This window comes from Bos indicus x Bos taurus, chromosome 18 (assembly GCF_003369695.1).
Source record: "Bos indicus x Bos taurus breed Angus x Brahman F1 hybrid chromosome 18, Bos_hybrid_MaternalHap_v2.0, whole genome shotgun sequence".
In the NCBI taxonomy this organism is placed as follows: domain Eukaryota; kingdom Metazoa; phylum Chordata; class Mammalia; order Artiodactyla; family Bovidae; genus Bos; species Bos indicus x Bos taurus.
The window spans coordinates 13,249,324-13,265,674 of NC_040093.1; the positions used below are offsets into that span (position 1 = coordinate 13,249,324).

The 16,351-nt window shown below is 57.2% G+C and overlaps 1 protein-coding gene across 1 annotated transcript; it reads right to left on the reverse strand.

Annotated features, from left to right (window-relative positions):
- Window positions 1-2,584: 2,584 nt before the first annotated feature.
- Window positions 2,585-14,607, reverse strand: BCAM (basal cell adhesion molecule (Lutheran blood group)). The gene is made up of 15 exons (XM_027515519.1): window positions 14,441-14,607; window positions 12,309-12,430; window positions 11,519-11,747; window positions 11,328-11,398; window positions 10,953-11,049; window positions 10,674-10,856; window positions 10,074-10,210; window positions 9,689-9,845; window positions 6,016-6,131; window positions 5,768-5,909; window positions 5,466-5,602; window positions 5,160-5,304; window positions 4,926-5,070; window positions 3,822-3,939; window positions 2,585-3,729 (listed from the first exon to the last, which is right to left on the reverse strand). Exons 1-15 carry the CDS (start codon window positions 14,520-14,522, stop codon window positions 3,724-3,726), a joined length of 1,887 nt encoding a protein of 628 aa, XP_027371320.1. The 5' UTR covers window positions 14,523-14,607; the 3' UTR covers window positions 2,585-3,723.
- Between the last annotated feature and the right edge of the window lie 1,744 nt (window positions 14,608-16,351).

Genomic DNA, 16,351 nt, shown 5'->3' on the forward strand with positions numbered 1-16,351 from the left:
GAGGCAAGCTTTGTTACAGTGTTGGAAATGAGAGAGGACATTCCAGGTGGGAGAATAGTAAATTCGCAAAGGCACAAGATGTGAGAGACGGGGCAGTGGGTATGTGTGAGGGGTGACATCTTAGCCTGTCCTGAATGCCAGGTGAAGGGTGCCTCATGGTCCTGAGAGCAAAAGGGAGCCACAGAAGGTTGAGGAGCAAGGGGAGTCTATTCTGAATTTGCCTTTACTTCCTGGAGCCCCAGATCATGGTGGTTCATCACCCCCCACACCTGCTGCCCCTTCCCCCAGACCCTTGGCCAAGGTGGGAGGAGGGATCAGACTAAGGAGGGCACAGGCTGCCATCTGTATGCAAATTGCCTGGAATGCCATGCAGATGAGGGATCTTATGCAAATGTATGCCCTCTTGGGAGGCAGGCCAAGACCCTCCCGTCATTAATTTGGGGACCAGGTGCTGGGCGGAGCATCGCTTTCTCCCTGGGGTTCCCTCTCTCCCCTCCCCCAGCCATCATCTGCCCTTAATGAGGTATCTCTCTCCACCTGGTCCCTTTCTTGGTTTTCTTTCTGTCCCTCCATTTTCCATGAGTGATAATAATAACAATACTAAACACATACTGAACACATGCTCTGTGCCAGGCTTTGCATTAAACACTTTTCACAGTTATCAAATTCTCCCAATCATTCTATGATTTCTCTGTGTGTCTGCTGTATTTTTAAAAAAGGATATTCCATTCTGGGTGAGGGAGGGAAGGATTGGGAGATTGGGGTAGCAGATGCAAACTATTATATACAGGATGGATAAACAACAAGGTCCTACTGTATAACACAGGGAACTCTATTCAATATTCTGTGATAAATCCTAATGGAAAAGAATACGAAAAAGACTGTCTATATATGTAAAACTGAATCACTGTGCTGTACATCGGAAACTAAGACAACATTCTAAGTCAACTATACTTCGATAAAAAAAATGTGAGCTGAACGTCCATGGGAAGGATGGAAAGATTGATGAAGCCTCAAGTATCTGAGAGTCCTTGGGCTTCCCTGGTGGCTCAGACAGTAAAGAAACCACCTGCAATGCAAGAGACCCGGTTTGATTCCTAGGTCAGAAAGATTCCCTGGAGAAGGGAATGACTAGCTACTCCAGTATTCTTGCCTGGAGAATCCCATGGACAGAGGAGCCTGGTGGGCTACAGTCCGTGAGGTTACAAAGAGTTGGACACGACTGACTGACTGACACTTTCATTTCACTTATCCGAGAGTCCTTAAGGTGACTCCTGAGGACTCTCGCTCTGCTTGGTGAGTCCTGTGCTCACGTCATGCAGGTGAGAGCCAAGGCCAGGAGGCATGTTTTGCTCCACCCGCAGGTGTGGCTGAATGCATTTGCCCCCACGCAGCCCTGGGAACTTCCGGATGTGGATCCTCCCTGCTGCCCCTGGACTCTGGGCGTGGAGACCACACCACACAGGAGGACAACGGAGCCCCATGAACCCTCAAGCTCAGGCGGCAGAACTTGGATCGTTTGTTCCCCATCTCAGTGTGTTAACCTGCCCCATCTCTCTTGTTTCTCACATTTGTTTATACATTTATTTATTTCTAATCTTTTGGCCACACCCGACGGGAATCTTTGTTTCCCAACCAAGTACTGAACCCTGACCCCTGTGTTGGAAGGTGGAGTCTTAACCACCGGACCACCAGGAAGTCCTTCCTGTTTGTTTTAATCTGACTCAATAAATCATGGGATTTGAGCACCTTAATTCAGCCAGTGTGAGCTCTTCCATTCTGGAAATCTCTGAGCATTTGCTCAGTTGCCTGCGAGGAGGGTTCCATAGCATCTCTTCAACTCCCCACGGCCACAGATCCCACTTGGTCCATCTGGTGGCTCAGTAAACTGAGGACAGAGGGGCGGGGTCACCGGCAGAGACCGCCCAGCATGCACTGCACAGGTATACTTGCTCCCTCTCCTCACAGTGGCCGTCCACGGCTCAAGTGTGATTTATCTTTATCTGATGGACTCAGGGAGGTGAAGTCACTTGCCCAAGGTCACCCTTGTCTTCCCCGCACTGCTTCTGAGCTGCTCTTTCGAAACTTTTTTTTCCCCTCCCTTTCTAACTGGAATGATCTCTCTGAATCTCAGTTCTTTCTGTGTTTCTGTCTCTGCAGCCATACCTCTCTGTATGGCACATTATTTTATTGTGCTCCGCAGATACCGCATTTTTTTTTTTTAATAAATTACAGGTTTGTGGCAACGCTGTGTCTATTGGTGCCATTTTCCCGATAGCCTTTGCTCGCTTTGTATGTTTGTGTCACATTTGGTAATTCTTGCAGTATTTCAAGGTTTTTCATTGTTCTTCTATTTGTTTTGGTCACTGATGAGTGACCTTTGATGTGACCACTATGACTCACTGAAGGCTCAGACGATGGTTACCATTTTTAACAAGAAAGTGTTTTGTTTTTGAAAGTGTTTCTTAAGTTAAGCTACGTACTTTTTTTTTTTTTTTTCAGGCAGAACGCTATTGCATACTTGCTACAGTACAGTGTAAACGTAATATATGCACTGCGAAACTGAAAAATTTGTGTGACTTGCTTTATTGTGATCTTCGCTTTATTGCTGTGGTCTGGAATTGCACAGTAAATAGTCCAGGACATGTCTCTATTTGTCTGTCTTTGCTTCTCTCTCCCCACATCTCTGTCTGACTCAGTGGCTCTCTCTCAATTCTGAGCTGCCCCAGCCCATCCCTCAATTCTCCCCCTTAGCCTCTCCGTCCTTCTTTCAAATGCCTCTCCCTCCCCTTCGGCAAGTCTCTGTTTTGCTGTTTCTGCCGTCTCTTGTCTCTGCCTAGATCCCTTCATGGGGGCTCCTCCAAGTTGTCCCTCCTCCCCCACCCCTCCACTGCAGGCCCCAGGCTGTCCTCAGAGGAGAGGCCTAAATCCCTAATTCCATCCACTCTACAGCTCAGAGAGAGCTTTTCCTCTGGATGTTTCAATTCCCTCTGGGCCTCTGGCAAGAGAGACTGGGCATTTTTTACTTAAGGGGATAGCACCCTACCTCCCCCTAAAGGCACTGGTCTTCAGGGGCCAGGTTCAGCTCCCTCTGGACCCCCAGCACCTCTCTTCTCCACCTTTTTCCAGCTGAGTCACCCTCCATCCTTTCTCTCTCATTTCTTTCTCCATGACATCAGATTTCTCCTGAGGTCCAGCAAGGGGGTGGGAGAGCCAGCAGGGCCAGAGTACCACCTGCACCCCCCTTCCCCTCTCATCCCCTAGAGGATGCAGCTCTGGCCACAGGATGGTGTCCAGGTGACAGACAGCATTTATTCCAGACTCCAGTGTCCACAGATGATGGGGTCAGGGCAGAGGGCGGGGATCCAGTGTCAGACTCTGCAGCAGGACGTCAGGTGGGAGGGTGGGGGACCAGCAATGGAGGCAGGAGGTAAAAATAGCCCCAGCCAGCCGACCCTCGAGCCTCGTCCCAGGCCAGGACTTGGGCTCGGGTCCAGGAGCTATTCTGGGGCCTGGGAGAGTCACAATCCTTGGAGGAAGGTCCCCTCCCTCCCAGGCCGCTGTGGTCCCTGCCCAGCCCACAGAGGAAGGAAGGGAGGGCCCAGAGAGGGAAGAGGAAAGGCCGGGAAAGTGGGGGCAGGCAGAGGTGTGAGCGGGGCTGGTTTTCTGATGCTCGCCACTCCAGGTTGGGTTCAATGACTGCCTCTGGGAAGGTCCTCAGCCTCAACACTGGGGAAAAGATGGGGAGATCAGCCTGGGCCCACAGCAGCTCTTCCACCCGCAGTGGTTCCCTCTCCCCAGGGGCCCAGGCCCTCACTCACCTCATCTCCAAAGCCCCCGCTCCCATGCTTGGCTCCTCCAGAGGCACTCCCCATGAGAAGGCCCGTCTGCTCCGGCCGCTGTGATCCTGAGTGGCTCAACTTGGGTTCCCCAGGTGGCCTAGTGGGAGGAGACATTGTGTTAGAGGTGGTCATGGCCAAGGAAGGAACTGGCCATGGGTGTGTCGGATGGGGACAGACTTGGCGATGGGTGGGTGGGAATGAGCTGGGGGTGAGGTAGGAGGTGGAAGTGGCCCTGGGGTCAGGGATGGGGTGAGGACATGCTTGACGCTGCCCTTGGAATTGGAGCTGGTGATGTCACTGGGATGGGTTTTAGGGAGGGCTGTGGGGATAGCTGGGCTTCCCTGGTGGCTCAGTGGTAAAGAATCCGCCTGCCATGCAGGAGTCTCAGGAGAGGCAGGTTCAATCCCTGGGTCAGGAAGATGCTCTGGAAGAAGGCATGGCAACCCACTCCAGTATTCTTGGCTGGAGAACCCCATGGGGAGAGGAGCCTGATGGGCTATATGGTCTATGGGGTCGCAAAGAGTTGGACATGACTGAGGCGACTTAGAACGCACGCACGTGGGGATGGCTGTGGACTGGAGTTGAGGGTGGCTGTGTGGTCGCGGTTGGAGATAAGGTTGGATGGGGATGGGTTTGGAGTTAGGAATGGGATGGGGGGATGTGCAGGGGGACTTGGGATGGGGAGGTGGCTGAAGCTGTGTTTGGTTACTGGGTATGCGCTGGAGCTGAGGGTGCAGCTGGGGGAGAGGTTGGGTTTGGAGAGGAAGCTGGAAGTATAGATGAGGTTACTTTGGGATTGGGGTGGGTGTGGATCACAGGTGGGGATGAGATTGGGGATGAGGTTAAGGTGAGATTGGAGATGAGGTTAAGGTGAGCTTGGGGTGGGCTGGGAGTTGGTTATGGGTTGGGTGGGGTTGAGGAGAGGGGAGGGGACGGTCATGGTCCAGGTCGGAGGTTGGAGATGGGATGGCATCTTATTTGCCGATGGAGCTGGGGTTGGGGCTGTGGTTGGTTTGGGGCTGAGGTCAGGGTGAGGTCAGGGTTTGGGTAGAGAGCTCAGTTTCAAGGTTGCAGGCCACTCACGGAGACCCCTTCTCGCCCCGCTGGCAGCAGCCGGGCCGCCCCTTGCGTCTCATGCAGTAGAAGACGGCAACGACGAGGAGCAGGAGGGCCACGCTGATGGCCACGGCCATGACCGCCACGCCGGCCTGGGAGGTCTGGGGGGCCACTGCGGGGCAGGGCGGAGGGGGAGGGGTCAGCCAGCAGCCCACTGTCTGCCCCGCACCCGGTGTTGGTCCCACCACGGTGGTTACTCACCGGTTCCAAAGTGGAAGACGTGGTGGGTGTTCCCGAGAGGGTTGGAGGCCTCACAGGAGACGCCGTCTTGGCTCAAGGCACTGGTCACCTTCAGGGTCAGGGAGCTGCTCACCCAGCCCTGGCCCCCAGGGGCTGGTTCTGTGGGCTGTGGAGGCTCAGGTCAGGCCCAGGCTTTTGAGATCAAGGGCTCGGGGTGTGGGCAGAGTTGAAAAGGAAGCGGTCAGTGGAGGTGGAGGGTGGGGAGGACATGATCCGTGGACCACTGAGCCGGCTGGGATTTGGGGAGGGTCAGGGGGGGTCCCTTACGCTGCCGCCCAACTGGCTCCAGGTGAGTTTGGGCTTCGGGTAGCCGCGGGCGTAGCAGATCAGGGTGACTTCATCTCCTTCGGTCCAGCTGCCTTCGGCCTTGGGCTGAGTCTCCTTTGCCTTTAACTCTGGTGTCCCTGTGGGTGGTGGGGCGGGAAAGGGGGTGAGATGTAGGCACCTGGGAAAAGGAGAGGAGGGAGAGAAAAAGAGGAGAGAAGGACCAGCCGTGGACCCGTCTCATTTGTCCTGGCGCCCCACATCCCCCCATGCTATCTCCATCCCAGCCTGCCCACACCCCAAACCTTGAACCAGCAGCCTGAAGCTCCGGGTGCGACTCAGGAGGGGGATCCTGGGCATGTAGGCCTCACATGTGTAGGTGCCGGCTGAATCGAAGGTGACGGAGTGGAGGGAGAGTGTGGGGTCCTCCCCCATGGGTGCTGAGTCCTGGGTGGGGAGAGAAAGAGCAGGCACCAGCTGGCTGTGAGAGGCAGGGAGGGGTTGATGGAAAGGGGAGGGTCCCGTGCTGGGGAGGGACACCTTTCCCTCTCACCTTGGTCCAGTATAGGGTCGGGGTGGGCAGGCCTCGCGCAGAGCAGGTCACGGTTGTGCTGTTGTGCAGAGGTAAGGAAAGCTCCTCCCCTGCGCTGAGCTCCAGGGAGTCCAGGTCTGGAGTGGGGGGAGCAGAATGTCACCTTCCCCGGACCCTCACTCGATCAGTTAGGGGATCCCCAGGGCTTTTGAGGAGGGCAGACGTGAATGGACAATTGTCAGCAGAGAATGCCAACTTTTCCCCAGCTCCACGAGCTCTCCACTCTCTCATCTGGGCCCTTGAGCCCAGATCTAGGAGTCTGACTCCAAAGTACATGCCCACGGGGCTCCCCTGGTGGTCCAGTGGCTAAGACTTTGTGCTCCCAATGCAGGGGGGCCGGGCGGGGATCTAGACCCCACATGCCACAGTGAAGACCTGGTGTGGCCAAATTAAATAAATAAAACAAACACTTAAAACAACAATAACAACAACAAAAAAACAAAATACAGGCCCACTTCGACCACCTGCCTCCAGAGCTGACGTCTGAGCCCAGGGTTAATGGATAACCTGGGAGGTATTGGGCGCTCCTTCTCTGACTACCCCTCCAACCTTGGCCTTCTCTCCTCCACATGACCCATTTTTTTCCCATCAAGTCTTTTTTTTTTTTAACATTTGTAAATATTTTTTAATAAAACAAAACATATCAGAACTGAGGATTAAATTACATGCATATTAAAAGATCTTATCTTGATTTGAGTACAACTTTGACACTGATTATTCCTAAAATAGAAAACCGTAAGCCTAAACGTACTGGGAAAATTCAAGACAAATATGCCAGCAGCCTGGGGTAGGTGTGAAGTGGCTGAGGCATTTAATGTAGGGAAAAGAAAAGCTGGGAGAAAATGAGAAGCTTCAAATATAGATCTCATGACAGAAGCTAAATTCCCTAGTGCTCAGACACTCGGTCGTGTCCGGCTTTCTGTGGCCCAATGGACTGTAGTCCACCAGGCTCCTCTGTCCATGGGATTTTCCAAGCAATAATACTGGAGTGGGTTGCCATTTCCTACTCCAGAAATTCCCTAGTGGGCTTGGACAAAAACGCTAAATCCAGGATGCAGTGTTCATAAGAGGCAGTTACAAGTAATGCCAAAGGTCAAGATCAAAAGGCCATTCTGGGCCCCTGAAGCAGGGTCACCAGGAGGAGAAGGGCAGCTGTGAAGGGCACAGCAACACAGGACCCAAGGCAAGGGAGGTTCGGGGGCCAGGGCGAGCGTGTTATGATGGAAAGGACCCAACATCTTAAAGGACACAGGACAGTCACACACCTGTAACACACACGGACTCAGAAAGTACTAAATAAAGCAAAAACTGCTAGAAACAGACATTTCCACACTTGATGTAAGATTTTAACATAACCACAATGATGTAGGATTTTTAACACAAGTCTCTCAAATTCGACAGCATGGCTAGTAGGGGAAATACCAAACGGGAAACCAGATGCCACCACAGGTTCAGCTCAACAGCTGACTCTTAAAGTCAACGCCGATAAAGAGCGATCATCCTTTCCCAAAGTCTGCAGAAAAGTTTTAAAAACTGACCGTGCAGTAAAGAAACTCCCTGCTGCTGCTGCTGCTAAGTCACTTCAGTTGTGTCCGACTCTGTGCGACCCCATAGATGGCAGCCCACCAGGCTCTGCCATCCCTGGGATTCTCCAGGCAAGAACACTGGAGTGGGTTGCCATTTCCTTCTCCACCCATCAAGTCTTTCTCTGCTGTGTCCCCCAAATGAATCTTCTCACTTCTTTCCATCTCTGATCCTGGGGTGGAACTGCCTTGACCACTGCAGTCACGTCCTCACTGGTCTCTTGTCCTCTCTGGTCCATTCTTTGCTGAGCAGCCAGAGGGATCTTTTCTTTTTTAAACAGTGAAAGTGTAGTTGCTCAGTCATGTCCAAGTTTGACTTAAAAAAAAATTGGTTTTAAAATTTATTTATTTAATTTTGGCTGTGCTGGGTTCTTTTTTAAAAAAACAAACAAACAAACAAACAGCCCACTCCTCTTTTTTTTTTTTTTTGGTAGTGCCCAGACTTCTCTAGTTGCATCACGGGGTTTAGTGATGGTATGTGGGAATCTTAGTTCCCCAACCAGTGACTGAACCCAGGTCCCCTGCATTGGGAGTGGGGAGTGTTATCCACCGGACCACCAGGGAAGGCCTCTCAAGGGATCTTTTCAAAACACACACTGGTCAGCCCTTGCCTCTGCTTAAAATCTTGCAGTGAGGAAAAAAACAAAACAAAACAAAACTCTGCAGTGGTTCCCCAGTATGGTGGGCACACAGGCCTCTTTCCTTGATGAAGCCAATAAGTCCTGCCTGGTTGACCCTGCCCGCTGCTTCAAGCTCATCTCCCACCTTCCCCTCTTGCTTCCTGAGCTCCGGCTACCCTGTTCTTTCCCTGTTGTTCTCCAATATGCCAGTGTGGGCCTCAGGGCCCTTGCACATGCTGTTTCCACAGCCTGGAATGCTTTTCTTCTGACTCATCGTATCTCTGGTTCCATTCTTTGGTTTCCTACACATGATCCCTTTCTCAGAGAGGTCTCTCTGACCCTCTGTCGTGGACACTCAGATTTCCCCTTTGGCACCAAAGGATTTTCTCCCCAGCTGTTGAGAAGGGTGTCAGCTGTCAGCCCTCAGCTGTCAGCCCTCTCTGGAAACTGCCTGAGTCACAGAGAGAGCCCCTGGCTCAAGGTCATGTCCCCTCCTTCCCTAGGCAGCCCACATCCAATGACGGGTTGACGTGGATGTACAAAAGACCCAGCCCCTGTACCCCAACTGGGGATCTCTCAGCTTCTAAATGCCCTGTGAGCATGTAGAGGTCTTCCTTAGGCTGAAGCCCAACTTCCGCCTCTGCTGCATCCTGCTTCCTTCCCTCATCACCCACCAAGAGGTGTGGATCCTGGGGCACTCCCCATAAATTTCCTTCCTGCAGTCAGAATCTGCAGCCCCCAACAGCCTCCATGGAAAATAATCCCTGTTCGCCACACCAGTTCCTTATCCCCCTCCTCTGCGTTAGTCTCTATAGAGGCAGGACTGTGACTCAAAGTGTGTGTTCAAAAAAAAAAAAAGTGTGTGTTCAGCGTTTAACATCTGTCTCCCTACTGGACCCTGGAGCTGGGTGGAGGCTGGGGCTGCACTCTCTTGTTGACATGCGGCACAGGGTCTAGCCCCAGGAAGGGGGGTGACAGGAGTTCCCAGGAGGGACAGAGCCTTTGCTCAGGGCTTGTGTGCAGGCGGACCAAGAAGGCTTCTTGGAAGACTGGGATCCGAGAGATGGGTTGGGATTGGATGGAAGAGAAGATGGGGAGTTACTGTAGGAAAGAGGAGAAGAGCTTGGGGTGTGATGGGGAGAAGGGTCCGCCTAAGGTGAGGCCAGCCAGGTGGGTCTTGAAGGCTGGGGTGAAGCATGTGGGTCTTGTCCCCAGAGGACTGGGGAGACACAGCAGGTTCTAGGTAGGGGAAGGTCAGGTGTATGCCTTGGAAAGGGGTCTCTGGCTGCCTTGTATGGGAGACTGGAGGGGCCAGGGGCATCGAGACCAGGCTGGGCACCACAGAAAGGGTTGGAGACAGGGCTGTGGGGGGGCGGCGAGGGTGAGGAGATCGCTGATGCCAGGGCCCCCTCCCGCTCTGGGGGCTCTCACAGGCCACACGCAGCTCCAGGGTTTTGGAGAGCTCCGCATCCTCAGGGACGTCGAAGTCCTCCACCCTGCAGCCATAGGTCCCGCTCTGGTTCCGCTGTACCCTCTCCAGCGTCAAGTTCCCCTCAAGACTTGTTTTTAGCACATCTTCTTGCTTGTCCTGGGGGAGATCAGGAATGAGGAACCCTGTTCAGGAAATGCTCTGGGCTGGCAGGGTCAGGTTAGGTCCAGGGTCACCCAAGACAGGCATCAAGGTATGTCAAGACTCTCACAAATCGGGGAACAGATAGCTACTGGGTCATTGATCACGCGCCTTGCTAAGCCAGGGGTCAGAAGTTGGTGCAGACGAGTAGATCGCAGAGGTCAGGGGAATGAGGGGGTGGGTTACCTGAAGCCAGAAAAACGTGTACTCTGGGGTGGGACTGCCATCCCCCTGGCACAACAGTTGGACAGAGTCACCCTCACGGACCCAGCCTTCAGCAGTGGACTGGCTGCCCAACCAGAACAGCACGTGCTCTGTGGGATCTAAGGGAAAGGGCAGACTCACGGTCAGGGTCAAGGGTAAAAGGGAGGGCTAGGTTAAGGGGGAGAGGCCAGCACTGCAGCAAAGGAAGGGGCTATGGTTGGCCAAAGGTGAGAGGTAAAATCTTTTTTCTTTTTTTGGCCAACCTTAGTCTTTTCCTTTGCTACAGTGTGGGTAACAGGTCAGTATGAGATTTGCGGGGACCCATTTTAGGGTGGAAGCGTGGGGCACACGGTTAGTCCTGAGACTCCACGGGGTTCAGGTGTTATGGGGGGAGTCAGAAGTCAGGATGGGGCTCCCGCTGGCACTTGAGGTCAGAGGTCAGAGGTGAGTACCCACTTCAGCCTGAGGTAAGGGGGCAGAAGGCCTGGAAGGGGTGGGGCAGGTCAAGAGGTCACCTTGGAGGGTCAGGCCTCGTAGCGAGAGTTCCTGGTGGGGGCGGCCGGGGGCCCAGCTCGGACTCACAGTGCAGGGTGAGGGAGAAGGAAGGGCCGTCCAGGCGGCCGTGCTGGCCGGCGGGCAGGTAGTAGTGCACGGAGCAGTGGAAGCTGGCCTCCCGGTCGGGCTTGTGGAGCCGCAGGTAAAGGGTGCTGGTGAGAGAGAGCAGGCCGGAGGCCTCCCGGACGGTGCGAGTGGTCATGTAGCCCTCTGCGGGAGAGGGCGGCAGGGAGGAGGTCAGCCAGCCCGGCCGCCACCCAGCCCCAGCCCCTGAGGTCTAGCCAAGCTCCCTCAGGCACCACTCACCGGAGTTCACCTCCAGGGGCACGGCCAGGGGCTGCCCGTTCCGATACCACATGATCTGGGGGGCTGGGTTCCCGTTGCGGCTGCTGCAAGTGGCTATCTGGGACAGACACAGACCCACACCCACACTGGGCTGGGAGCCAGGACCCTGGAGTCTGGGTCCCCCTCCCTGGAGGGGGGTGGGGACCAGACCAGACCCAGACACAGGAGTCCAGCTCCCAACCCTCTCCTCCCGGGAGACCCAAGGTCAGAACTCCCGGACCCCTACTCCTCAGACTGGGAAGCCCAAGCCCCCAGCCTCTCCCGACCTTGGGCTATAGGAGCCCAGGACTCCCTCCTCCCCTCAGAATCCTGGAAGCAAGGTGTGGCCCAAGGTACCTCCTGGGCAAAGTCATCCATCACAGACAGGATTCCTTTGTTGGGGGAGACCTCCGGGGCCTCTGGTTTGGCTGCGGGAGGGACTTACAGTCAGGAGCTGGTTCCCGGGGTTCTCACCTCCCTGCCCCTTCCCAGGATGTGTGTGTGTTGTGCCCGGGGGCGGTGGTCGGAGGGGAGGCACAGACACTCACCAAACACTTTGAGCCTGGCGGTGGCCTCGGCGGTGCCCGCTGCCCCCGCCTTCACCACGCACACATAGTCGCGCTCGTCGCCCACCTGGGCCTCAGGCAGCACCAGGCGCCCCTGGGAGTCCAGCTGGTACGGGGGGCTGCGGCCCCGGGAGTTGAGCTCTTTGTCCCGGAGCTCGGAGCCACGCAGCTCAGCCGAGGCCAGGCGGTGGCGGGCCCCTGAGCGGTCGACCTGCAGGGGCGGGCGGGGAGCATCTCAGCGAGAGGCTGCCTGGCCACGGGCCCTCCTACGTGTCCCCTTTCTCGCTGCCGCTCCGCTCCGCGGGTCTCCTTCTCTCACGTTCTCGCTCTCTCTGGTCCCTCCGTCCTCTCTCAGCTCTCCCACCCCCGCCCCCTGTCTGTGGTCACCTTTCCCCTCTCTGGTTCCCTCTTTCGCCATCTCACCATGCTTCCACCTCTGTCTCCCTTTCCTGCCCTGGGTCTCCTGTTTCTCTTTCTCTTTAGTCCCATCCCCGGGCTCCTGCCTTCTGGATGTCTGCCTCTGAATGTCCTCTTTCAAGAGCCAGGGGACCTCTTTCATTCTAGCCTCAGCTGTGCCTGGACACCAGGGTACCCTGGAGAGGGGCTTCCCCTTGCTGGGCCTCCATTTCCCCACCTGTAAAATGGAAAGGCAGCTTGTGGGGCTCCTAGGGGCTTTCGGGCTCGGATGAGGGGATGAACGTTTGCAGCCCCAGTGCGCCCTGACTCTCAGACCCCCTCTGTCATGCCCTTGTTTCCAGCTCACAGCACTCACCAGAAACCATTCCAGCATGAAATAGTCATGGGTCCCCAAGGGGCTGCAGTCCAGAGTGACAGACTCCCCCCTCATCACCTCCACCAGGGGGGGCACAGACAGGCGGACCTCAGCCTTGGAACCTGCAGGAGGGTGACTGAGCTCTCTCCCACTGCCACCAGGAGGCAGAGCTCTCTAGGTCCCCAGTCCTCCTCCCCCAGACCCAGGGGTCCAGGCCCCCAGCCCCTGCTCCCCCGACCCGGGGGACCAGGCCCCCAGCCCCTGCTCCCCCAGACCCGGGGGACCAGGCCCCCAGCCCCTGCTCCCTCAGACCGGGGGATCCAGACCCCAGCCCCTCTTTCCCCAGCCCCTCCTCCCCCAGACCCAGGGGTCCAGGCCCCCAGCCCCTCCTCCCTCAGACCCAGGGGTCCAGGCCCCCAGCCCCTCCTCCCTCAGACCCAGGGGTCCAGGCCCCCAGCCCCTGCTCCCTCAGATTCAGCTCCTCTCTCCCTTTATCTCTCATTTCTGCATCTCTAAGCTTCAGATCCCATCTCTCCGTTCACTTGCAGAACTGAAGATTCCTCCCCTGGGCCACACAGGGCCCCGTGGCCTCCATACAATCCACTTGGGCTCAAATCCTGTGTGTCCTTGCTTGTCCCACTAGACCAAATGCCCCTTGAGGGCAGGGCCTTGGCAGGCTCATTTCTTAGCCTCCAGCACTTCACCCGGGGCCTGGCACAATGAGATGGATAATCGTCTCCATCTCAGTCACTGCCTCTGCGTGTGTGTGTGTGTGTGTGTGTGTGTGTGTGTGTGTGCGCGTGTGTGCGTGCATGCCCCTCACCCCGCGTCTCCATCTCTTAGTTTCACGGTTCTCTGCGTTCCTCTCAGTCTCCGTGTTGCCCGGCCCTGCCCCCCGGGTCTCTCCATCAGGAGCGGGGAGACTGGGGCTGGGCCAGAGCTGAGGCGGGATGGGTGTGTGGGCGCAGTGAGGGGGACAGGGCTGGGCAGGTTTCAGGAATGTGGGAGGGACAGGCTGGCTCAGACCTGCCCGAGCCCCCTACCCGCGCCTCGGCCCATCTAACTCTTTGAGAGAAGCAGCAGCACGTGCCTCAGAGCAGGACAGGGTGGAGGCCCCGGATCCTGGGTCCTGAGGGAGAAGGGAGCGGAGGGCCGGGACTCCCGTCCCAGGATCCGGGCAGGTAGAGGCGTTCGCATTAGGAAAGCGAGCTCTTTCAGTCTCTGGGCTGGCATCCTGGCCTGGGCTCTCAGTTCTTAGAATCTCCCTTCCCTTCCCTGCCCAGCCTGGCCCAGCTTTGCCCCTGGGGACCCACTGTTCGCCATGCTTGTGCCAGGGCCCTGGATTCCCAGGCACCCACCTCTGGCCTGGGCCTGCCCCATGGGAGGGAGTGTGGGGCCAGGCTGGTGCCCAGGGCTGGGTCCGAGCGGTAGAGACAGCAAGGATGGTCAGAGGGATCTCTCTCTCCCCCAGTTCTCTCTTCCCCCAGCCCCTGAGGGCCTCTACCTCTCCTCCAACCACCACGCAGGTGCGAGGCTTTATCTGGGCCCCCGGGAAGGGGGGCTCTGTCACTTGGAAACACTTAGTTCCGCTGTCACTGCCCAGGGGCTGAGCTCCAGCCCTTTCTGATGGAGCGGGAGGCGAGAGGGGCGGGTCCTTTAGAGTCTGGGCTCTGAATCTGAATGGGGGGAACCCGCAATCGCATGTGACTTGCTGGTTTCTAGCCAGAGGGTCCCTGACCCTCTCAAAACTTGACAACTTTTGAGCGGGGAGTTCCGCTTTGGTCTCTTCTGTCCCCGGGGAAAAGGCACTCCGGCCACTGGAGGCCAGGACCTCTGGGTCCGGGGGAATAGGGGCCAGGCGGGGGTGGGAGCGGTGGCAGATCCCAGCGTCTGAGGGGGCAGGGAGAGGAGCGGCCGCACTCCTGGGTCCCACGGCTTCTCAGATCGCTTCTAATACACAGCTGAGGATCCCCAGCCCTCTGCCTGGCTGTCGCTAGATCTCTCACTGGGAGTGGTACCCCATATCCCTCCTTTTCTGGGGTCCCTGGGGTCGGTGAAAGCCCTTTCCCACCTCCCCTCCCCTCCCCTCCCCGCGCCCCCCAGGCGCGCCCTGCTCTCAGCCCGAGCCATACCTGGGGGGGCCGCCAGCAGGAGCGCGAGCACCAGCAACCGCGGGGCCCTACGCGCCCCAGCCCGCGCGTCCGGGGGCTCCATGTTCAAGGCGGCGGCGGCAGCGGGCGGCGAGCGGCGGGCGGCAGGGGCAGAGACTGAGCCCGGGCTGGGGCTCCTCGGCCGCCGGGACTGGAGCGAGGAGGCCCCGCCCCAGGCAGCCCCGCCCCACCCCGCCCTCCCGGTCTCCCCCTCGTCCCCCTCCAAACCCGGGCGCCAGGCCAGGACCTCCCACTGCCCGGAGCCGACCTCCCAGCACTCAGCCGGGAGCCAGGCTCCCCGCCCCCAGGCCCCAGGGTGTCAGGCTCCAACTGACCAGCGCCCCTGGCGGGTGACTCGACCAACCAGTTCGGCCGGTGTCCAGAGCGGGGTTCTCCCTGGACCCCCGCGGATCCTCTCCACCTCAGTCTCGCTGGCGGGGACCCGTTCCCACCCCGGCCGGTGACCTGGGCTCCCCTCGTCGTTTTCGACCTGCTGGCCCGGGTCCAACCAGTGGCCTGCACCAGCCTCTCCCAGTCCAACCAGCAATCCCCAGCCTCCCCAGTGGCCAGTGTGCTGGGCTGCTTTCCTGCCTGACCAGTGGCCTGGAACCCACCTGGTTCTAATGTCTAATGGTTCTAAAGTCTGATGGTTCTAATGTCTGATGGTCTTCAACATCCAGCTCTGCCCAGGCCTCTGAGATGCTGGCGGGGGCGGGGGCTGTGGGGTGCTCTTCCCTTAGCTCTCCTCCCTAGGGCCCTCCCTCTCTTCCCCCCTTCCAGGGAATCCTAGGAATGCCACCCCCCTTCCTCCCTTTCTCTTCCCTTTACTCCCTTCCAACTTTGGGGGGAGGGGAAAAGAATCGGGGTTGACAGGTGAGTGGGGGCGGGGAGGAGGCCCAGGCACCTGAGGGAAAAAAAGGAGGAGTCCCGCCATGGGTCACAAGGAAGGGTCACAGGTCAGACTTGGGATCACAGATCAGAGTGTCCAGGGCTCCTTACAAGGCAGGCCTGGCTGGGACAAAATTCCTAGATGCTGGCCAGAGGATGGGGGTGGGGTGAGATTTCACTGGTTACCCGGGAGAAGCTAGCCCTTAACACTGGCTAGTAAGGGGCAGCTGGTCATGCTGGGAGACTTTCCCCAGGCCTCTGATCAGATGTGGGGCATGGACGGGCAGAAGGGGGACAACTGGTCAGGCACCAGGGACATCTTAGATTGTAGGTCAGCACGGGGGTTATTGGTTAGACTGGTCAAGGCTACTTTGTCCACACAGGAGAGCGATTGTTATAGTTGGGAGAGGTGACCTTGTAGTGTTAGCTCCCCTTCTCCAGGAAGCCCTCCGTGCTCTCCTTGGCTGAGTCAAGTGCCCACCTCTGGGCTCCCCCACCCAGCCCTGCCCATTCTGGGTCAGTTCTGTCTGGGGATGAGTTTGTCTCCCCCACTGGACTGAGAGCCAGTATGGGAAGGGCCAGGGCTGCTGTGGTCACTACTGCGTCCCCAGTACTGTCCAGCCCAGGCAAGACATGGAGCAAGAACTCAGGGAAGGTTTGCAAGGCTCAAACACAGAAGTACACAGGCTCACACGAGAACCCCACCCAGACCGGCTCATCGCCCAACACACCTGCAAACTCGAGAGTGGACAAAAGAGCTCCCTGGCACTAGCTTCCACACAGGGACCCCAGGCACCCACTCCCCAGCTCCCCTGCCCCTGGCTCATACACCTTCTGCTCGGGCTGCTAGGTATACCCTTTCCTCAACAGCCCCCTTCCACCTTCCGTAAGAATCCAACCAGCCGGGGTTCTGGTTCTGGTTCATAAACATGGGGGTGTATGGAGTATGTACGAAGGAGGAAAGTCATAAATACCAGGGCCGTTTCCTTGAGGACTTGCACCAAC

What these genes read in the sequence shown, in the direction of transcription:
- BCAM (XM_027515519.1), bottom strand. Translation starts at nt 14,522, where the DNA reads ATGGAGCCCCCGGACGCGCGGGCTGGGGCGCGTAGGGCCCCGCGGTTG. An exon ending in TGGATGACTTTGCCCAGGAG is followed by an intron (nt 11,050 to 11,327) that starts GTACCTTGGGCC and finishes TGTCTGTCCCAG; the next exon opens with ATAGCCACTTGCAGCAGCCG. An exon ending in GGAGCCAGTTGGGCGGCAGC is followed by an intron (nt 5,305 to 5,465) that starts GTAAGGGACCCC and finishes GAGCCTCCACAG; the next exon opens with CCCACAGAACCAGCCCCTGG.